This window comes from Coloeus monedula (assembly GCF_965178545.1).
Source record: "Coloeus monedula genome assembly, chromosome: 15".
Taxonomy (NCBI): Eukaryota; Metazoa; Chordata; class Aves; order Passeriformes; family Corvidae; genus Coloeus; species Coloeus monedula.
The window spans coordinates 9696047-9720285 of NC_138795.1; the positions used below are offsets into that span (position 1 = coordinate 9696047).

Below are 24239 nucleotides of genomic sequence, written 5' to 3' on the forward strand. Positions count from 1 at the left end.
GTTAAATACAGAAGTCAGAGTACCAAGCTCATGCATTAACTCATCTATGATGGGCCACAAGCAGCAGTGACAAAATCTCAAAAAATTTGCAAGCATTAAGATGGAATGGCTTTTACAAAAAAGCTGCTGAAAGAATGGGATGTTAAATGATGATACAAGATTACCTAAAATAAAATTGGTCATCATCTTGGAATGCTGCTGAAGGCTAAATTTCAACCATCACTGTCAGCTGGCTCCTGTGACCAACATGGTATTTATCTCAATTGATTAAATACATTGTTCTATTTTTATTTACAAGAAAGGAGTGATGGACTTGCATGAGTTCTTTCAATTAATTTTATTGAGTAGCCAAATCTGATAAATTAGCACAGATAAAATAAGCATTTGCATGTGTTACAAATGACTTTTTACAGGAATAAAACAGTGAAAATTACAAACTGTAAAAAGGAGGACAAGTAAATCCTGTCTCAAATTCAGAATGGGGAAGATTTATAACTTCATACTGAAGATCAAATGTTTGAGTTCAGAGAACAAAGATTTAATATTACAATATTATACACTACTTTACAAAATTAAACTTACTATAAGGATTACATCCATAATAGTAAACAGAACCTTAAAATCACATTTACTGGTCCCTTAACAGCCATTCTGCATCTTTGATTAAATTCTGTTAAGAAATTAATTCTAAATAAAAGTGAATCATTCTACTTATTGCAACACAGTCTGTGTGGACTTAAGACTCAAATATATTAAATTTAAAACAATAATGAAAGCAAAGTAAAATGGATGGTAACGATGTTGGCTGAACACTAATGTGTCAAATACAGAAACAGTTTTTAAAAAGTGTCCAACTACAAAAATAGACACACCTCTACCACACATTTACAATGGTAGAGTTGTCGTGCTGAGATCTAAGTACCAGAGCCACTCTTGCCTACTTTTGCAGTCCATCTTCAGTGTCCTCATTTTTCAACTGTATGTAAAAATGAGGAATCACAGGTAGTGTGTGTGTCAATGTTTCCTGTATTTCCATTACAGCAGTACAAGTGAACCAGCAGGCCTTCCCCACTGCAAGGGGATAAACTAACAAAGTTCAATACAGAATTTCTTTCAAAGTGAAGAGAACTCTGAGAGGGTTCATCTGACTCATTTATCATGTTTTGCTCTGTAAAACTTAGGGACTCAAATTCAAGCTTGTTAACTGCCACAAAGACTGGCATCTTCAACCATTAGTCTGGTGTACATAAAGCAACGAGGCCATCTCGAGTATTTGTGTTTCTTAAAAAAAGGGATATAGTAGCAAAATACAGTCACAGTAAGAAACAGAATTTGGGTGGGCTATTTGATGCAAGGATGGTTTTCAGTTCAACATCTGAGTGATAATATACCCAAAACACAAGGTTTAGGGCAGAACCTATGCAAGTGCAGAGGTTCCATTTATGATTTAAATGAAGAGACTCCTTTCCCCCTCCCTGGAAAAAAAACCATACTGTCAAAACTTAAAAGAAACCTCTTCACTATGACTAGAAACTGTGCAATTCTCTGAAAAGCAGTTCAAGTAAATATATTCCTGTTTGCTACAGAAGCAGCAGACAGGGAAGCTTAAATTGGTTCTATAATAATGTTTTCATGCTGTTTTAGCATTGTTCTGAACTTTAGCTTCTTGTGCTCAAGGAACAAGAACAATTTCTCCCAAGGAACTCCTCCTCCCCTAAAGTAAGGCAACTCCTGACAATCATGTGCAGCTATAGCTTGAAATGGGAGCAAATGTTTACCCAAATGTTGACCCTACTGACATTTTTATCTCCAAATGTCCTAAGCACAGTACATTTGACCACTCGCAAGTGTTTTACCTCTTCAAGTTACTTGCCCCAGAAAGTTTTGCGAGACCTTTAAGTTTACCACTATTAAATAAAAAAAGCAAGCCAAGATTTTTCCATATGCAACACTTCCATGGGCATTGGGATACAGTAACTTAAATACTCTTTACATTGGTAGCTATCAATGATAGCTTAATCTTCAAAACAGAAAAACTATCCATACACTTCTATAAAATTATTTAAATATTTTTTGTATATAAATTTTCACTTCAAGTCTGATGTCAGCTTCAATCTGTAGCTCTGGCAGGATCTGAGAGTATAGTTAAAGCTTTTATTTGGTGCACACTGGCCTTAGACCTGGGCTCATTACACAGCTGCAGCAAAACCCCCTTTTTTTCAAAAACTTCTGGCATTTCTGCAACCATATACAAATCTTCAAATGCAATATGATAACTTTGTTCTTGGAAAAATAATTTCCAATTTTCTTGTCAGAATATTCAATGTCACAGACCAACATTTGGTCTGAAGTGCTACCAACAAACTTGCTTCAGAAACACACCAGATCTGAGGGGCTCAACATTCCTAATGTCAACAAGAGCCAAAAGTCTACTGAACATAAACCAAACAAAATCTGAGATAACCTTTCTTGCCCTTCCCCTCCCACACCATTCATAAAATTAAAATTAAAACTATTCCTTCTACTGAAGAAAAGCAAAGCTTACCATCTAAGTCTACTTTTGCTGCCAACTCAGCCAACAGCTTTCTAAAATCTGTCTTATGTAGGGCCCACTCTTCCCCATCATTTTAAAAATTAGAATACTGACTTATTACTAGCTTCAACAAATTCATCCACCTTATCCAGGTTAAGCTCACCTTTAGTCCTATTAGCCATAATCCAATCCAAGCACTGGATTCTACACTTCATAAGCATTTGTTCATTTCACAATGAACACTTCTTTCATTGCTACTTTAAGCATTAAGATGAACATTGAGATGCTGTGCCTGTAATCACTGGATGCACTTAGAAAGAATTTCCCTGCAAATCATGATCAGTATTGTGAGGTTTTATATCTAGCAGAAAAGAAAAAAAAAAAAAAGCAGAAAGTTACAGAAATATACATTTTGAACAACAAAGAACTCTTTATTTTACAAAATGTATTTCACCTTTGCAGTATTGCCTTTGTAAATGTACTTCATGCTGCAACTACTTATAGTAAAAACACAATTTGCAGCAAATTAAAGGTGCTCAACCAGTTCCAACAGTTTGATTTTCTTTTAAGGTACAATATTATGTAGTTGCACATTTGATTCTCAGATGTGGTCCTTTATTTGCTTTAGTTCGTTGAAATCACAGTGAGAACTTCTCAACAACTGCCTCAGGCCACAGATTTAATGAAGATATTACAAGCACAATCATTCTTTACTGCAAAATCTTTCCTTAAAGAAGTGAGCCAAAGGCTAGTGTTTCATTTATTCACTTGCTGCTGTATATGAAGGAGGAATTCATAGTATGATAAGGCTGATTCTGTTCTGTCTTCAATCATATTTTGCAGAAAACTTGATTTCAATGGACTCTCATCCCTTAAAAACAAAAACGTAAGTGCTTGAGTGAAAAAAACATTTGCCAAGGGCTACTGTGCATTAATAAAGTTACAGGTCAAGTGGCAAGACATTTCAAGAGCTTAAGAACATATGAAAAGAGGATGTCAAATAGCCCTTAGTAGTGATTAATGCTAATAAGTGCTCTTACCAGCATTTACTTCACTTATCTGACATTAACTAAACATTCTCCTGTGACATTTAGTCTTTTTTAGTCTTTTGACATTCTAATTTGAGATAACTCATAAGTCATACAGTCAAATCTGTCAGCACAGCACACACTATCATTAAGAATTCCATTAAGAAAGCTCAGTATATGATATCCAAGTATGTATTGTTAACAGGTTGCTGAAGAAGCAAGAAGACTGTTAAAAACCACTTACTTTATTATATATAGTATAGGAAAGAAAGGTCTCTGTTCTCTCAGCCAAGAAATGAAAGCTCGTGTTCTGATGGATTCTGCAGTTTCAAGTTCTGGGAGATGTGTCTGAAAGGCAAAGGGTTTCATTAATACAAACAGGGTATTTTTCAGAAAAACACTAAAAGGAACACTTGACCTAGCCCAACTCATTAGGCATAAAGAAAACCCAGATAGATACATTTTGTGATGTATAGTTTCAGTCTTGTCTTCTTCAAAAGGGCTTGAAACAGTCAAGAGCACTAAACTGCTATCAGCTGTCAGAATGGTAATGACTGAACTGTGATTGATTCCTGTTTTGTTGCAGAAACTAAAGGATTTCCCACTAACCCACTGTGCTCACTGTTTGCAAGGGTTCTTAGTCTGCTCCCACAGGTCCAAGAAACTCAATCATTGTCAGCCTCTTCCTACTGTGTTTTCATAGGGAGAAACTCCAAGAGGTAACAGAAATTATTTCTTTCCTTGAATCTGGACCTATACCACTAGAGGGCTAATATCTGAGTAGTGGTATTTTAATTCTCATGCAAATGATATTTTGGCAGCACTGTATGACTGATGTACAGCAGAGCAAGCACGTACCATATTCTGTGGTATTGAGCCATAATTTGGAACTCCAAGGACTTGGCTGATAAAGCCCTGCCCACAGTTCTTTCCGATCCACAGAAACATCACCTGAAAGACACCCATCAATAACAACATTAATCCAACCCAAAACACACCTCAGCAGTCTTGTACATATTTTGGGTTCTCAAAAAGAACACACCAAGTAAATTTGGATGCTTTTTAAAATCCCCACCACCACACAACTTACAGAGCCAGCATCCATAAGATAAGCACCATCCCTACTCAGCTTCTCCACTGACAGCTGGAGAAGGGGTGGCTGAGGTATAGTTCTGTCATTTATGTTAAGAGCCCCCTAAAAGAAGGAAGAAGAAAAACAGTGGTTCACATCTTGTTGCAAAGAAACAGAAGAGAATGTTAAATAAAAGTAGGATCTATTACACTGAATACTGGAGCTGGAATGTTTTTCTCAGTTTAACTAAAGTCAAAGTGCATAATTTGCTAATACATCCTAAAGTTTTATTTAGAGAGGGTGAATTTCATCAAATGTATCTTAGTTAATTAGTTCTAGAACTGGAATATCCCATTTGTTATGTACCAAATATGTGATTTCTAAAATTGTTCAGGGTTTTACATAAACATTCCCTGCTTTCAAAACTTCTTGACATTTTAAAATAAAGGAAGCTACAAAGGGACAAAAAACACATTATGATATCTTAATGTATATGGGATTTATAGCACAAGATAATGATACAAGGCAAAGATGAAATAAGTTAGAAAAAACCTTCCCCATCCATCCATAGCAAAGCACAGCTTCTCTCCAGAATTCATCAATCCAGTTCCAAATAACAAATTCATAAATGCAACAAGTGGGAGAATATGAAACATTGTATTTTAGCTGTGCAGCTTTAATATGGAAAACTTGGGAGATTTTTAACATTTACTTTCACATCACACAAATCTTTGGGATCCAACTGATTATGTAGCAAGGCAAAGACTCACCTCATCTGTGAGATTATCAACTCTGTACAGACTGGGATGCGTCATGAGCATGAGGTAAACAAGGGGCTGGTTTTTCACCTGACACATGGTAAAGATGCGTTCATCCAAACGTGTGTTTGTCCCAGTTTGAAATGCTTTCTGCAAAAAATCAGCCATTTAGTTTAACCATTAAAGCAAAGCAAGATAAACTGAATTTCACACATCACCTACTGCTTATTTCTAACTTACTTAAGTTTTAGAGATGTGCCCTAAGTGTTTTCTCATGGTCTTTTACTTCTGCTATTTTACTTCTCCATAGTTCTCTTCAAGTGTTCCACATATAAATCATAGAAGTCTCATTATTCCCATTTCTGGATTTTAGAATTAAGCTCGACCTGGCACCATCAATCCTTTCTAGAGAGCACTACAGCTGAGATGAAAGCACCCTGAAATATATCTCTCTAACATGCACCTCAAAAATGCTACCTGATGAAATTTAAAATGAATATTGGAGCAGTTTACAACTGGCTTCAATGTACAGAATCCTAGGTCTGTATTTAAAGGAAAGAAATACTGCTGGCTTATTGGGACCAAAAATACAGCTAGAAATCAAAGGAGGGCTCACTCCTCCCACTTGACTGGGTCAAATGCTTATCAAGCCTTTCACATAAAAAAGCTCAGTATGAACATGCTGGTTAATTCCTAATCAAGATGTATGAATCCTAAACTTCTCTTTGAAACAGAAAACCAGTTCGTCCAACACTTAAATGACTTAAAGTATCAGTTCAGGGAAATTAAATTTAAAAATACTTCCATTGAGCAAATACTGTGAAATGCTTTAAACCTACTGCAAGAACAGCCAGCCAACTCCCTCTCTGCCACCCACCCAACTCTCTTCTAATCTGCACTGAACTGCTGTGTGGATCTACATTTCCAGAAATGCACAAAAATGAGATTCCTGAGAAAACACTATCATCACTACCCTGAAACATTCTCTTCACCAGTCAGTGTCTATTACTTTGCTCTTCCAGTGCTTAAAACATTTGTACTTTTGGTTTTACACACACTTCTGAATTCCTGCTTTTAAACTAAATCATTCTCCATCAAAGAATTGTCCTTTTACTTCAGGCTGACCTGCCAAACAGAATCATCCTATTGCCTGGCTTCCTTTCCCCTCTTACCTGTTTTAAGAGTGCCAGTATATAAAGTGGGAAGAGCCGCAGCGAGTGTGGAGCTGTGAGCCCAGGCTGTTGGATGCTCAGCACGGATGAGCGATAAGCAGCTAAAGAATCTATCACTGCATTGACCAAGGCATCCCGAGCATCGCTCAGCGTAGCAGAAACGGAGCGGTCCACAGCTAAACACAGAGTACAAGGCTCACATAAGAGGGGTTTCCTCCCTTGGCAGGAATACAGCCACATACATTAACTTCTCTCATTTTTATCATATATGTTGATGCATCTTAAGCTTTTACTACATTCAAGGGGAAGTCAAGTGCTTCAGAAAAAAGCTGGGGGCCCATGATGATGCACCAGGCTAAGCCTAAGTCCAGGTGACCATACACAGCTCTACTGATCCTCCACCTAAGCCAAGCATTAAAACCAAAACTCTCTTAGGTTTGCAACTTAGAAAGCACTCTTAGAACAAGGGAGAACCTTTTCTTCTAATGCCACATCCCAGAGGATTATTGCTCAGAGCTTTAAGGATACGATCCACGCATATTCAAACAAGCTCTTAGCACACTCACCCATGTTGGCTAAGAGCCCTGTGATGGCCTGCACATCTGCTCCTAGGTACACATCACTCAGTGTTGTGACAACAGGTAAGCACATGGTGTGGACACGAATTCGTCTTTCACCTGCAAGAAAAGAAAACTGTAGCCTCCATACTTGTTTTATGGAACAACACTACAAATGCCACTGTTGGCTCAGTCTAACCTTACCTTTGCTGGAGGTGTACAGGAGAGCTGACTGAAAAGAAACAACTTGCATATCAGTAAGACTCTCTTCCACTGACATTTGCACAGCATATCCTGCGTCTGGGTTTACGTTGGGTAATGACAACAAGTCTGTAGATCGTACAAAGAAGTTCCCATGGAAAGTGTGAATGGAGAGACCTACAAGATAGTAATGAATCAGTTTGGATTTTATAGCTGTGAAGTACAGGTACCATACACAGATCTGCCATCAATGTAGATGACTCTGTATTGAAATGTTCCCTCTCAGTGAAATACATTATCTTCAGAAAAAGTAAATACCGCAAACTGACTACTGATCCAAAGAATCCATAAAGCCTAGCAGAAGGTGGGAATTAGCAAGGCAAATCAATGCACAGTAGTAGAAAGTATCTAGATTATAAAAACAGTCCCTTGCTGAAATAGCAGTCCAGCAAAATTTCCAGTTTTGACCATTATAAAATGGAACTTGGATGCCAGAAAACACACTGCAAATACAATCTTTAAAAAACTGTCTTATCCCTGGTACTGAATTTTACTTTTCTAATCTTTGCCTTCTAATCATTTAAGATTACAAAATAGCTAGAATACCAATGAAAATGTTCTCAAACAGTCGCAAACACCCACTTCCCTCTTCTCCATCCCCCCAAAATCTAAGAAGGTGAATTCAGACCTTTGGTGCATCTTATCCTCATGACAGCTTCAAACCCAATTTTTCTAGTTAAATATCGCTTCAGTTCTTTTTGCAATTTCTCCACCTGGACAGGGTTGTGTTTATGATGGTAAGATTGGTAGTAGTAGACACTACCTGCAGAATACCTTGATATGCAACCTGAAACAAAACCAGCATACATTGTAGAGTGCAGACAGTTGCTGCTGTAGTCTTTAAATTATTAAATTGTTCACACCTGCAAATCGCTCAGATACACAGTTACAGACACAGATGTAACACAACTGTATCTCCTAGTATGTGATAGTTTCAGGTGTGAAATAATTTTCTATTGACCTGAAATTGCTGTCACTTGAAAGTTTGGTTAAATAGAGAAAAATATTTAAAATGCTAATAAAACTTGCTCTAAAGAAAATTACACTGGTGGCTAAAAGGCATAAAAAGAAAAAGTATTTCAGCTACTTATATCAGTAGCACAAGAATCCTGACTCACTAAGGGAGGACACGAGACTAAGTAGGTTAAATCAGGACTGAATGATTACATTCTATTCACTGTCACTGCTCAGCAAGGATAAGTTTGCATCTTGACACACTAGATTAGTTCAAGTCAGGTTCATCTACTAAATATTAATGCGGATTCTAATGTAGCATTTGCTCAAATTACAAGAGTTACATGCCCCAAAACAGGTTGATATGACTTACCTAGAGAAGCCAAGTCAGAATATTGCCCACTAAGAAGAAATAAATCCACTGCAACCTGTTGCCCTGAGCAGTCCAAGGCCAACTTCTTGTAAAAATCAGTCGATGGTGTCAGATGTATGTCCTGTTAACACAGCGGAGTATTACAAAATACAAAGCAAATTCAGATTGATTCATACATCTATTGCCTGTTTTCAGGGACACTAATAAACAATTCTAAATCATTGATTAAAAATATCTTATTTTAAAAAATTAGGTAATTAATTTGTGCTTATATTGCTTGGTTTTTCTTTTGTTTTTTCTACTACTTTAACAAAGGAGCAAGACAAGCACAAAATTAACCCAGAAGAGGCAATCCCAGAACCACCTACATGCACAGAACAGGGTTGTTAGTACTCTCAATCTTTTTGCTTTCCGAACCTTTGCTGTTGCTCTTTGGTTTGGCTCTTCTCGTGACTTTAGTGCTCCCATTCCCACAGATGGGAGCTGTGTCTGGAAGACAGTGATTCTACCTCCAGTGGGGGACATCAGTTTAAAGGCAGCCTGTAGTGCAGGCCCCAGAGCACTCTGAGTTTCCAGGGACTTAGTAAACATCTGTGGCAATGTCTTCAACAGATCTTGAATTAGCTGCAAGTGAGAAAACAGTATTAGGCCTATGAGTTTTCATGGTTTTCTACCTTATTTAGAGTTGATTGCTGAACATAACCAAGTATTAACACTTCGAATATTAAGGTAGTAAAGAGAAAGTCCTAGAAAAATTGAAGTACTGTCTTGTTTCAGGTTGGCAAGAATTTACAATGACAGAGATGAAAGACCTCTTTTTTTTTTGCCTCACACCTGGCATTTGAACAGCAGGTGTTAGTGAGCATTAATTAATCAAAAAATTACCAAACATATCCCCATCTATGTAAATGTCACAAGTTATGTAAGAAAGTCCTTGCTTCTTACCTCTTTATTTTCATTTAAATTTACTAATAAGTTTTCCGGCATTGGTATAAATACATCTGAAAGGGAAAAAAAATTACTTGAGTTATCTTTTAAAAACACATCAAGCTTTCCCTGACTTTATTTGCCAACCATCATACTTACTGGAAAAAATACACAGTATCAGTGTATTAACCCATGTAAACATAATTATGTGGATTTCTTTTTTTTCTCATAAGCATTCCTGTGGCTAGAATCCCATGTTAGAGTAACAATAACCGGGCTGAAGGATAATCAAGATTATTAAATAAAATCACATAGCGAATATTTCCAGTGTTCATTCTACCCTGCCCAATAACATCCGGTGAAAGGTGACTTGAAACAAAAGGCAGAAGGACAAGCACTAAGCACCAGCCACCAGAAAATCTATAGAAATGTATCCAGCATCAGTATTTGGGATTTCAAGAGGAATCTAGAGAATTGTACAAATTAAACTAGAAGTTAGGAAGGCTGTCTTCATGTTTGAAGTCATGAGCAGCCACAGCATTGCTCAGACATCAGGGATATATCTTCATAAACAAACTCACACATATGGTACTTCTGAAGTCATTACTAGAGAGATTAATGGTGTGATCTAGAAACTCCCACCAGATACATATTTTTAAAGGCTGTCATAACCAGAAGTCATTAATAGGTACTGATGACAAAATTCATTTCTGCATACCTTCAATATCTGAAACTATAAGCATCTGAGGCTGAGAAAGACCTTCCTGAAGACTGTAGAAATGGATTGTGCTGTCAAACGTTATGAAGCCTATTTTTGTTCTAGTGTTCCCAGGAAGCCTGAAAATGAGACATATGGTATTCAAAGAGATGAAATTTCGTTTCTGCAGGGGTTTTTTTTTTAACATCCACTGCACCTCTCCATGGTTCTTACCAAGCAGTTAGCTTAACAGCTAGACTGCAAGAACTTCACTAAGTCATTTTGGACAGAACAAAAGCCACAACAGAAAAGGAACTCATGGTAGAGCCACCTAGCAGGTATGTGAAAACCTTTTAAGAGGGTAATCAGCAGTAGAAGAAAAGGAAGAAATAAACTGCAAAATACCAACTAGTGTTTATATAAGTTCAAACAGTATGCGTTCTATGAAAAGTTTATTAGATGTATGACTCTTGTCAGCAAATACTTATCTAAATTTCAGGTTTTAAAAAATACAGTTCAAAATATATCATAAACATGCTTATATTCTTCTGGGGATTGGTGAAGCATGTAGGAAAGAGTCAGACTGAAAATCAAGCCTCAAAATTACCCTTTACACTGGTGTAGCTGTGATGGGAAAAAGACTACAGCTTTATGGTACATTTTAACACAACACTGGCCATTGCTAGCCCACACCAGGAAATTTGTCTTCCAGACAGAAAGGACTGGCATGTTGGTGTCTATCACAAGTTTCTTAAGAGGAATGAAAATTGGAGATTTTAAGAAAAAAGTACTTACAAGTCAAGATTGTCTAACAAGGTCTGGCAGACTGTATTCAAGTATCCTGTCTCTATTGCATTGTGAGAGACATCAAACACAAAGAGGTACACAGGCGGCTGAGGTGGACGCAGCTGAGCAAAGAAAAGATTACCTTTAATTTTCAAATAGCATTTGTTAAATTTGGTTTATTCCTTCCAATGCAAGTATAAACTGTTAAAACAGCACGCAGATGATAGCTAAAATTTCTGAATGCATTTGCCTCTTATTTGGTAATATCAGAATTCTAGTTTTCTTCAGAAGAGACCTACATATTCTAAATACAGAACAACTTTGACATAAATGTTTAGAAGTGAACTCTCTGAAGTTCTCCCCATGAGTTCTTGGATACACTCCTTAAGGCAACAGCTGTTCTACTGAACTGGAAAGCATGCTCTGAAACAAAGCTTTCTGTGACTTCCCTCTGAAAATAAAACAAAGGGAAAGAATAAGTACAAGTAAATAAAGCCTTACCATGTATTCAGAGGGAGCCATAAACTCAATAGTAGCATTCTGGACTTCAGGTCTTTTATGAGGTTCTCCATAAACTCTTGTCACAGGATTATACAGGAATTCTTCAGGAACTATGCAGATATGTTTATATATTAGTATTTCACAGTAGTATTAGTTGTGCTGCATTTTAAAACAAATACATCAACTCTTTTGTTGGGCAACACGTGGAGAACTACACTAGGCAGTATAATTCACTTACACTTGTCACCTTCAAGGGTACCCTGAGGGACCACTTGGGCTTATTGTGTTTTGTTAGGGACGCCACTATCGCTGGGAAACATTTCTCATGACTCCCAGAGTGACTGACAACAATCCCCCTACTGATGTGGCTAACAACACTCCAGTCTCAAAGGCCAAGGTGGAAAAGGTTAATTGCAACACTTCAAAGCCCATTTAAAACTTACCATCATTCACTCTATAGCACAAATTGCATTTCCATCTCCTTTGGTCTAGGAAGCTGACAAAAGGGTTAATGTACGTCCGGCAGGAACGGCATCTCACAATAATACTGGAAGTGACCACTGGCAATTGCTGGAAAAGAAAAGCTTCCTGTTTTAAAGCACCCTCACCCTGCAGCTGTTCACTTGTGGTAATACCACCACCTACAGTGTCCTGGCTAGTGAGTCAAAGCATCCTTGTTGAAAGGAGTACTTTTGTATCCTCACAACACCCCTACAATTCCTTAATACAACAGGTAGGAACTGAGCTCTAACATATTTGACTGCATACATTCCCTTTTCAAGCCTCTAAATTCTTGAATTTTACACTGATGGTTTAAGCCTAAGTCCTGTACCCAATACAGATCAAAAAGCAGGGGAAAAAAAGCCCACATCTTTGAAAAATTAATTAAACTGGGAAAAAACCCCAGTGTTTAAGAGAGACACTGCTAAATTCAAAGTCTCCTAGCTATCTCATGACATCCAAATCCCTTCAGCTTTGTCAAGTCTTGAGTTTAGTACTAGATCTGAAATGAGTAACTACAACTGATACATGACAACCTGGAATTCTGATGTGTTGCCTTCTATCATAGTCCAAATTCTGTGCTGCCTTCAAGCTTTTTGTTTTTTGAGGTTTGGGAGGGTTTCTTTTTTATTAAGAAGTGAGACCTGAAGGTTTAAAAATGGTAGGGACAAATAATTCAGAAAAATTACAGTGATCTGTATGGAAGAAGGAAACGTCAGTTACTATGGTAGTTCTTCTGGGCCAAGATACCTGCCCTTGTTTTATAATTCATTGTCCATTGTCTGGACTCTAGTAAAGGCATAGTTGATATTTCAGCATGTAAAGTTTTGAATATTTCTCATACCGATAAGTCTTTGAAAGGATGAAGCAGGAGCCCCAAAGGAAGTTTGGCTTTATTCAATAAGGCCTGAGTTTGAGGAATGTTAGTCAGGGTACAGCGGAACAACCTACATGGAGGACAAAGGGTTATTTTCAGAGGCTTTCAAATAAATTATGATTTCAGTAGTACAGTATATTTTTCTAGAGCTGTTGATGGTGAATTTCCATTTCCAGATAAAAGATCTTCTCCATCTCTGTCAAATAATTTTGTTTCTGTCTGAGCTTGACCCACAGTACATACTTTGAGTTCTTATTTTATACAAATACTCTTTACACAGAACTGAGTGTCATTTTAGTCACTCAAGTCAAAGTTAAGCCTAACAGTACTCAAAATTCCACCAAATCTTTATATACTAAATGCTATTTTGGAATAAATCAGAACTGGCAAAGTTTAAAAAGCGGTTTTAAAAACTTAGTAACTATAAACAACCCCACAATCATTTCCTGAGTCTTGAGCACTCAGCAGCTTCCACAAAGTGCACATGTATGTGGCAGTTTTGCAAATCCTGTCCAGCTTGTTTGCATGAACAACGTCACAAAGGCGCTGTTATTTCCTTTATCTACCATAAAAATATTTGCAAAGCAGGAGTCCCTGGCTATACACACTTTGGTTGGTCTCCTCAGAGAGGATAATTGATTAACCAACTGCCAGCCTCTTCTTTGAAATTTCATTTGCTCCATTGTTTTAAATGGTTACTTTCAGTACAGAGGTCATCCATGTTTCTTCATGCACAATCTTTTTGGTGTACCTCCCCTGGCTGAATTAACTCTCATTTTATATCTTCTCATCCATACCCACTGCCAGGCATAAAATTTTTGTACTGTACCTATCTATAGCTGCTCTGCAAGCAAACTTTTCCTCATACTTTCTACACAGATGCTTTTTCTCTCTTCAAAGTTAAACCCACTTACTGCCTTCATCTTAACACAGTGAATCCCATTTTCAATATTTTCTTCTCATAAAATTAAGAAAATATTTTGTGAAATTATGTTTATAAGTAGGAATTTATACTTCTATCTATTTTGATGAGTTATAGCAAATGCATAATCTTACTCAGGGTTGCAGTTGAGCTTCTGGATGTCTTCATGCAAGTTGGGGACAGGAGCCTTCAAGAGGGTTGTGGGAAGAATATTTCTTTCTTGAAGAAGATTCACAGGTCTTAACCCTTCCTGCTGTAGACTCAGGCCACTCATTGATGCAGTTAAGTGATTAGGGCCCAGGGCAGGCTAGAGTCAAATAATATTTCAAAAATTAACACCAATTATTTGGATGAAACCCACAGTCCATTTAAAAGTCCATTTCAGTTTGTTTTGCTCAGGTACTAACTGCCATTGCACGCATATATTGTCACATGAACTTGACTTATGCATGTAACATAATATGAGGAAAAAAAGTAGCATAACATGGTTATAAAGCTCTTGAAATACAGAGGCTCAGCTGATGAAAGTGTTGGTCAGTTCACTTTGAAAGTTCAGGGGAAAAAAACCCAAATACTTCAGCTAATAATAACAACGCCAGGGAAGAGAAACATGCCAAAAGCAGCTGAAAGTTTCAAAAGAAACATCCTGAACAGATACGAGGGTGAAACAATTCACAAAGAGCTGGCACATGGCTTTTCCAAACTGGTACCAAGTCACAGGCAAAAGCATTCATTCTGGGCTATGTCTGTCCTCTTGAACAAATGGTGCCCAAACAGGGAACAAAAGAAGCAGCACCCCAGGGATGCACAACACACACCAACCATCACTTTTCTTTACCCACACCCCCCCACCAGAGGTAGTACTGAGATAAAAACCAGACAATCTTTACCTGGTGGAAATGTTTTGATCCATCTGGGTATTGCAAAGTAGATGCATTCATTCCTGGTGCTCCAGGTGGAGAAGTATGTTGGTAGCCTGGAGGTAAGGCAGGGTAGGAATACCCAACACTTCTATTCATTTTAAGATTTGGGGCTGCAGGAGAATGATGTGGAGTTGCTGGAAGCAGAGTAGACATACTTAATTGCTGAAGAACTGTGTCTTACTTGAGGCATTAGTGCAACAGGAGAGCTGCCTGTTTAGTTTCTAAGAGTAAAAAATACAGCTCCTGTCAACTTTGGAAAGGTTTTCTCACCCGCTTTACATTCTACAGGCAAAGACATGCTAATTGTCAGTGCTTCAAATTTTGTATTTAGCTTCAAGACAGGCATTGAACCAAGTACATATGTTTCTACACAAATGATTAAACTTTCATCTTTCCCAGACTCTTAGAAGTTCCATAATAATAACAACCATTTTTACTCCCAAAGCCTTACCCATGAGGCCACCACCTTCAATTGCATCGTAGCTGTTTTGCACTACAGACCCATCAGTGGCAGCAGATCTGGCATCACCTTTTAAGAAAAACAACCACAGGAAAAATTTGCACAAGTTATGAATAAGTTTCAATGAGGTAATTGCAAAAAAAAATCCTATTTGCTGGATGAATATTAAGACAAGCATAGTTTGAATCTACTTTGGTTTTGACCCAGGATGAAACTAAATTAAATATACACTTTGGCCTCTTTCTCACACACACATCCCCTGCAGAGGTTACCTCAACAAAGGACATTCATAAAACATCACAATCTTTTTTTTTTAAGGAAAACAAAAGTCCCTACACTTCTGGTTGAATAATCTTTTACGATTCCTTTAGATTAGGGATTTGCCACAGCTTCCAAGCCGACATGCAGTAAAGGGTATGGGGACACTCCCTCCTCAGCAGAGGAAGTCTCTTTAGGCTAGCTGCAGTTTTCCAAGTGCCCTGAAGAACCTTTTCTACTGACAATTCATAGAAACACCAAATTCCTACGCTTATACACTTATTCCACTACTGCTCACCAAACAGCAACAGCTCTGACACAGTTACGTACCAGTCAAGATAGAAATTCAATCTAAGACAGGAAAAACCTTGAAACTCAGAGAGTGCTCCCAAAGAACAGTTCTTGGTAAGTCAACTATGTCTAAATATACTAACACAACCATATATTGCGAAGGAGAAGTAGGTACTCTATTTTTATTACAATTTTTTATTAAAATCTTCAAAGATGACCCAGTAAAAGGAACTTACATTACACATTGAATCTTGCTAGCAGCAGCCAACCTGCTTCATAGACTAAACATATTTATCTCTCCAGGACTCTGAAAATGTTTCTCTTCATTAAGAAGAGAATATTTTCTAAGCAAAAGCTGTTTCTAATGCATTTCATACATTCCAAACTAAGCTAAATCTCAATATACTATTACTGTACTCACACAGCTACCACACACAATAAACTGTCCATGTGAACATGCAAGGAACCAACAGCTTTGACAGAACTATGTATGTAAAAATAAAGCTGCCGACTCGCACGTGGCCCCATCTAGCATGGGCACTAAATGCCAAACAACTGGAGTCTGTCTGATACAGAGCCCTGAGGAGCTCTTAAACAATGACATATTTGTGCAGGGCCCACAGGAGACAAAAAGTCAGGTATCTCTCTACAACAGCTGACACTTCACAGCCTCTAGTAACTTCCTTCAGAAAACCAACAAATGCAAGGTGTACTGCTTCAGTGATTTTACACAGAGAAGAATAAGGTACAGCTACATAAACAGCAAAGAAATGCAAGGTCCACATTTTAGCTCTCGCTGTAGAATGAACAATACAGGGAGTCATACATTGATTTCTGTCCTCACAGCAGTCAGAGATGCAGAAAAATGAGAATTTCACTATTGCTTTTTACCACAAAAAAGGAAAACACAATGCCAACTACAAGAGACATGGCCATGTAAAACAGCACTTGGAAATTTATTTTTAAGTGTTAATTTCTTAAATTTTATCAATGTCTGTCTACAAGAAGAATTTTTCCTCTTTCCAGGTCCTTACCTGCTCTTTTCAGATTAAATTATTAGTATTGTATTAGTATCAATTTTACAATTTGAGTCTCTAATAGAACAATGTGTTCGACTTTGAAGGTTGTATATTACAGCAAGTTGCCATGTTTGAATTCAACATAAAGAGCAAATTGTTTCTTACCTTCTTGGTTTGCAGCTGATTTTAGCAGAGACTGTGCACTAGGTGGTCCTGCTATCGCTGCTGATGGCCTAGGTGGACCACCAACTGGTGGAGGTCCTAAAGGTGGCCTTGGAGGGTGGAGTGGAGTTAAAGGCTGAGTCACTGGTGGAGGTGCAGTTCCTATAAAGAGATTAACTTTTAGGAGAAGTTTAACCCAGCTGAAAAAAGTCACAGAAATTTTGTTACAAAAACACACAGATTGAATTCTAAATATTCCTGTTATTCAGAGGATGAACAGCATAAGATACATAAATCTAATATGTGGGTAGAGGGTCTCAACTGCAGGTTGTTTCTTTCATGCTTTTCTCATTCTGGATTCCTGTAGCTACTGATTTCTTTCAGCTTTTTGTTGCTATTGCTGGCAAGAATGTCAAGATGTACTGAAAACATCCCAACTTTATAACTAAGTCTGGAGTGATCACCAAATAAGCTAACTTATTTTTAAAAGTGATCATTGTTATACAAAAAAATATCAGGGAAATTGCTCAGGAGGATTAAATGGATATAAAAATTACTTATTCCAAACACTTGCTCTCATTTTATATGCCACCTTCCAAAATTTCTCTGCATTTTCCTCACTAATTTCAAAGTACTAACTGTTTATTCCAATTAAGTGCCAGAAATAGTTTCATAAATTCTGTGAGCTTAAGACATTTTGAACATCGTAACAAAATTAGGCAGGCATATAACAAAAAAACCTAGCATCTAAAAATCTCTAATGAGGCTAAAAGCACTTCACAAGAAATATTATTTGCTTTTACATGGAAAATATTTCTCTACCTAAGTCCTGTTTGCATGCTCAGTCAGAAAAAAGCTGTGTAACAACAGACAGCAGTTTGGCAAAGAGAAACTTGAGTATTAACTGTGTTTCCATAATAATCACAAGTTGCACAATAGAGCTATTTAGTGTTAGAAAAGCTTTTACCTCTGCATATACCAGCAGTCAAGCAGCAGGAACAAAGTCTCCTACTTTTAGAGTACTTTCTGAAGACTGACAATTATCATTAAATGTGAAAATTACAAGTTTGGGGGAAGGAAGCTTTCCATTGAACTGACCTCTATTTCAACAGCACAGAATGCTTTTCAGTTTTCTTTTCAGGCTGTGCTCCAGTTATTTGCATCAACCTGACTAAGGCTGTTCAGAAAACTACCTGAATCAAGTGCTTACAGAAAATCCAACAATATGACCATGCTCACTAAACAGAACTAGTTTTCAATGGTGAAGTCCTGAACTGAAACATGCTAGTGCTCCAACAGCCACCCCAGGAAATGGTGAAGGTCACAGAAACAGCATCACCCACAGACAGCATCCCAAAACTATGAGACACTATTCAGGAGTTACCTGCTCCAACCAGCCGAAAAACCCAACCTGTGCACAGAACTTCCATTTCTAACCCAAAGAAAGCATCCATGTATTTCTGATGGGTGATTCTGCTTTGACAATCTTCCACAAGCAAAATGTCACTGCAGAATCAATTCTGTATTCATTATTTTAAAAAAAAGTCATTGAAAAATGGACATTGGTAAGATATAAAAAAGTTCTGGTTACCTGGCTTCATGTAGCTGTTCTGCAGTGAAGGACCCCCCGGAGAAGCAGCATATTGATAACTCCCTGGAGGATTTGTACTTCCTGATAATGATGACGGTGGCTGAGCTGACCCTGTCCCAGGCACATGAGCCAAATGGCTTGTTTGAGCCCCAAGTGGCTGACTCACAGGAGTCGGGCTGTACTGCCAGTTTGAAAGCACTGGTGGGCTGGCTCCAGGAGGAAAGCTTCCAGCAGATGATACAGCTGCTGAGTTCTGTAATGCAGGCGGCAGCACTTGTGGAACAGGACCTGGTTGTTGTACTGGTGACCCGGAGAAAGCTGCCACTGGTGGTCTATTGAGAGTCTGGCCAGGTCCTTGGTAATTGTTTAATTGAGAAACATTCTGAGAGCCACTATAGCTATACTGTCCAGAAGACTGATGTGGAGTAACCTTTGCTGGCATCTGATGGGAGTATGATCCTGGAACCGCAGGGCTGTATCCCTGGCCATCTGGGGAATGCATCAGCTGATTTTGAATGGGGCCTGGAAGGAAAAAAAACCCACACTCTTTAGGAAGCCAGTGCTGTGTATCACTTCTGAAAATAAAAGATGTTCCTGTGAATGTCTTTCCTTAGGATTTTATTAGAGTCCAAGCCATTTTTAATTCAAACCATTAGGTATAACAGAAGTACTACAGCAAGGGACATGAATGTGGCAGTATTTTGCTATCAACACTTAGATCTTTGTTTTGTTTTACAGTGACCTTGCAATCACTAAGCATTCCAGTACCATCCATGCTCCTGGATTGAAACTCACACAGGATCCCATTCCAGTCTTCAGAAACCCCCAAAAGCAAGCTGCCCACAGAGGAGCACTGTCCCACACCGCTGGCAGTAGCACACATGAGCAGACCGAAAGCGGAAGATCCATTGCGTAAGAACTCCATTTCACATGACGGCTGACACCACAGCTTACCACAACTCACCGCCAGCCAAGTGCCAGCATAGGTCACTGCACTACTTCTCAAGTGACAGAGTTAATCTATGAAAGTTTCTGCAGTTAATTTAGTAAGAGAATTATTCATACACACACTGCTCATGTGAGTGGCTAACTGGTCACCAACAAAGAATGAAGGATAAGGTTATCATAAAATAATTCACCAGTCAGGAATATAAAACTTGACAGATTAATGATGCTCTTTGTGCATTTGTTGGTTGGTATAAGTGAACTGAGTTTTACTCATTTGAAGAAAAGAAGTTGAAAAAAAGGCTAATAACTCCAAACAGTAAACAACATTGGCAAGAGCACCATCAGATTCCTGCTTTACAGAGGAACAGGTTGACAGAATCCCATGGGATTTCCAGTGCAATAAGAGCTCCATCAAGAAAGATACTACCACAGGTTGTTCATACCATTGCCACAAAATGGACCTCCTGAAAAGAGACTATCAATTTTCAAGTGAAACCCTTCTGAGCAGAACACACTAAATATTGCAGGCCACAGCCAGCCATGACTCCTTCACGCTACCAAAACACTTTCCAGTGTTGTATCATTCAGATCAGCCAGTCACATTGTGGCTCTCCTCATCCCCTAAAAACACAGCTTAGACACTGGAGACATTACACACACACAGTTACACATTAAAACAAAGATGGCTCGTTTCCTATAGAAACATAATGGCTAAATTCTGAAAGGTGAGCAAGTTCACATTTTCAAATTAAAGCAACTCACACATTTCTGACAATAAATTAAGCTAAATGCAGAATACATTGAAATTCTTAATTGGGACAAACACTGCACTGATCATTCAGCTCCTCATTCCCTAGAAAAACTTAGGCTCTGGGTCACACACAGCTGTTAATTCACTGAATATTGCACAGGTCCATATCACTACTGCAGTGCCAGTGATCTCATCCTCACTGCTTCTTATTTGTGCATAAAAGGTACACACCATATTATTCTCCAACCATTAATTTCAACATGCAATTTATCATTCAGTTAGGAAATCCAGTTATACTCTGCGGTCCTTACAATGCTGCTCATAAATATTTGCAATTAAAAATTCTCTAAAATCAAGGGTGTTTAAATAAAAAGCTCAAAAAGACGAAAATGCTTACAGTTATGAGTAATCTTCAAAAACTACCCTGCAGTGTTTCAGATGGGTTTCCAACAATGGATTTACAAACCCCATTGGCAATTGAACTTGCTAACTTTAAAAATTATGAATTCTTATCAAATCTTCTGACTGCATCTGCACAAACACTGATATAACATCATCACTATAAACCGTAGGAAAAATACAGAACAAATACAAATTAATTTCATAACTTGATTTTTCATCTTAGGGCATGACTGACTATCCCAGGCAGAAACCAGAGTACTTGGATTGCTCTCTTATGCACTATTTTCCCTGCTTGAGGATAAATCAGTGGAAGTGAGGTGATATCAAAAACTGATGTACATGATATTTTCTATGGCACCTTATGCAAAAATAAAAATCAAATTCACCACAGAACAATGTTCCAATTCCAATTTTTATTTTTAAAGCCAGAAGCACAATGAAGAGTCTCGATACCCTCATGTAGTAGTTCATGTTTCCAAGACAAGTCTGCATAAAGCTGCCAAAAAAGCTACAGAAATAGCACTAAGGGGCAAAACCCCTTTACAGAGAGTTTCACGGTGCACAAAAAACTTTTCAGGACTTGCTGTTTGGTTGCTGCCAGATACCCATCTTGACCTGACCTCTTTACTGAGACCCATCAAAGAGTATCTACACTATTCAGCTTTCCCCAAATGCTGCTGGTTTTCTGTGGAGCCAAAAACAAACAAGGAATTCTGTGTGGACTGAAGAGCTACTTCACCTACACAGCAGCAAAACAGCCAACACTTGAAGACCACAGAAATTAATTAGTAATAGAAGAAAGGCCGCCTATTTAACAACAAATCCTCTACAGCAACACAAGGCCATTTAATATTTCTCAGAGATCAGGAATAGCACCAGAATATATATGAAGGTTGCTTGATGGTTTTATAAAATGGCCAAAGTACTAACGTGGAAGGCCAGGATCCAAGTAATATTTTCCACCACACAGAATTTTACTGTCCCCTACTCCAAGGCAGTTACTCAGCATATCACTTTGGCCAGCCACAGGCTCTCCAAGCTCCAGGGAGATGCAAAGGTAAACACTCCGAAAAGTTACATCCCAACAGATGCCATGGGACCAGTCACCACCACTGTCCACTTAGGCTGACCCTGACCCACTGGACTCCAAACCCAACAGCTCCTAAAGCATCTCATGACCTCAAAGTACTGTGTTAAGGTATCACATGAGAAGAGCAAAACAGTTCTAAAAGAATTGTTTCTCTTTCATGTTTGCACTTCAGATCTATCAACTGGAAAGCAAATTAGACACCTGCAATTAAATGAGTACAGAATACTGGTCCTATTAAAAGACAAACAGAAATGAAGGAGAGGAAGGTTGTTGCTAAGCAACACAATGCTCTGTGATAAACAATTTCCCAGGCAGCACACGGTGCTGCTGTGACAATTCACTGCCTTGGTGGACACGCAAGCTCGGGGAGTTACCTGCTAACACTTCAGCAAGCAACAAGTTGCGAGGAAGGGCTGACAGCTATAGAACAATTTATCATCCTGCTGACAGTTTTCTTTCCTCACAGACCACTGTAAGCACCACTACAGCACTAAGTATCCCTAAAACTATTCTATAAAGCTTTGGGATTAGTGTAAAGGTCAAGGATCACAGCACCTTCACAACATATATTTTAAGCAATGCTATGAGCAGTCTATGCTTGAACAATTTGATTTATTTCAAAGACCAGCAAGCCAAACCTTATTTCTAACATACTATAACAATTGTTTAATTTTATTACCTAGTATTTGCATAACTCTACAATTCAGTTCTTTATTTTTCATACACCTGACAGCTGAGTAGCCTGAAATTCCTCTTTCTCAGCTGCCTCTCCATAACTTCCATTATGTGCTTAATCTGACACTAGGGAAATCAGCAAAGTAAATAAATAAATAAAGTAATGCCAGTCTGTAAATCAACCCACTCAGTTACTCCATTAGCAAACACTCTCTTTGTACAGTCTCTGCTCAGATCATAAGCTCTCCAGAACAGAGCCTCTCTCCACACGACATTCATACTCTTCCCACTGTCTTGACCATAGAAGCAACTACACAGTTAATTGCAAATTGTCGTTTTGCTGATGACTTTGAAGAAAAGCAATAAACATACTGTGCAGGAGGAGGGGGAAGAAAAATCAAAAGATCTCATTATAACTGAATTGCTTATGATGCAGCACAGCTACTGAAACACATAAGTGTATAATTAAGGAAGCAAGTGCAGAGGATGCAGTCTGTGTATGTGAAATCAGGAGACACTTCCATCAGCACAGATTTGCACTCATGCAACAAAAACAGGCACAGAGACAAGGCTGGCCTTGAATTTCTTATTCCTGTCTTAAAACGCTGGCTAGTAAGTTCAGTTTTACCTTCAATATCTCGTCTTAAAGAGATGCATTTTGAGGGGAAGAAAGTAACCAAGAGTTTCCCAGTTTGCAGCACAAAGAACCAGATAATGTCGGCTTTACGAGAATGACAAGATAAGAAAGCCCCGCTGCACCGCAGGCTGAGCTCAGCGATAACCACAGTGCCACACGTACATCTCCGTTCCAAAGGGTGAAACCTCGGCTGTGTCACCCGTGTCACCGACAGGGGCCCACCCGGGCCAAGGGGCGGTCCGGGGCAGCTCGAGCCGTGCGTGCTACCCCAGCAGCAGAGACACGGGCTCTCTGAAAGGCGCTGTCGTTCATACCGACAGAAAAATCTACTCGGGGATGCTTCTGCCATGAAAATAAATCACAACGAAGATTTATTTTGCCTAGTGAGCCGCTCTGTGTTTTCCTCAGTGACACTTCGGGCAGGGCCCGGTCCGATAGCACCTCACCCCTGCTCCCGGGGTCACACAAGGAGCCCGGCATCGCTGCCGCTCCTTTCCTGCTTTCCTCCCTAATTCAGCTGTGTTTCGCCCCGGGCCGCGGGTGTCCGGGCTGCAGGAGGGCACCACCGAGCTCAGCCGGGTGTAACCCAACGACCCGGGCAGCGAACGGACCGTCCCCGGAACCCACTACCCCCGCTCTGCTCGCGGGCACCGGTCCCCTGCCCCCGCTGCCCCAGGGCGAAGGGGCGCAGGGCGGCCTGGGCCCGGGGGAAGCGCCGCGGGGCGGGAGCCGTCCCTGCCAGGCCCTGTCCCGCGTCGAGCCCCGCGGCCCTGCCCCGCACTCACCATTGCTGTAGGGCTGCTGGCCGGCGGGGGCCCCGGCGGGCTGGGCCATGACTCGGCCGGGTGCGCTCGGAGCCGCCCGTGTGGCGGCACCGGCCCGGGCGGGGGGGATGGACCCACCGGAACTGCCGGGCGGTACGCGCAGCCGCACTGCGGACACGTGGCACTTCCGGGAGCGGCTCTGCGGCTTAGGGGCGGGGCCATGGGCGGGGCTGGCCGGGCAAGCGGGGAGGCGGACCCGAGCGGAGCGGAACCGAACCCTGACGAACACGACCGAGTCGCACCGAGCGGAGCCGAATCTAGACGAACCCAGCCGAAGACAACCCATCCG

At 39.5% G+C, this 24239-nt stretch overlaps 1 protein-coding gene across 1 annotated transcript; it reads right to left on the reverse strand.

Annotated features, from left to right (window-relative positions):
• Positions 1-398: 398 nt before the first annotated feature.
• On the reverse strand, positions 399-24238 carry SEC24A (SEC24 homolog A, COPII coat complex component). Its single transcript, XM_082291294.1, has 23 exons — positions 23912-24238; positions 18624-19145; positions 17036-17194; positions 15294-15371; positions 14810-14976; positions 14054-14226; positions 12965-13067; positions 12063-12189; positions 11620-11729; positions 11128-11240; positions 10354-10472; positions 9654-9709; positions 9126-9332; positions 8709-8829; positions 8010-8168; positions 7325-7498; positions 7130-7240; positions 6564-6739; positions 5404-5541; positions 4652-4756; positions 4420-4512; positions 3806-3909; positions 399-3404 (listed from the first exon to the last, which is right to left on the reverse strand). The coding sequence occupies exons 1-23, from the start codon at positions 24234-24236 to the stop codon at positions 3290-3292; spliced, it is 3555 nt and encodes a 1184-aa protein (XP_082147420.1). The 5' UTR covers positions 24237-24238; the 3' UTR covers positions 399-3289.
• Between the last annotated feature and the right edge of the window lies 1 nt (position 24239).

Excerpts from the sequence above, each read along its gene's own strand:
- SEC24A (XM_082291294.1), bottom strand. The coding sequence starts at position 24,236 with ATGGGTTGTCTTCGGCTGGGTTCGTCTAGATTCGGCTCCGCTCGGTGC. Across the intron at positions 14,977-15,293 it reads TGAAGGTGGTGGCCTCATGG|CAACTCCACATCATTCTCCT; the intron begins GTAAGGCTTTGG and ends CTCTGCTTCCAG. Across the intron at positions 10,473-11,127 it reads TTGTTAGACAATCTTGACTT|GCTTCCTGGGAACACTAGAA; the intron begins GTAAGTACTTTT and ends TCTCATTTTCAG.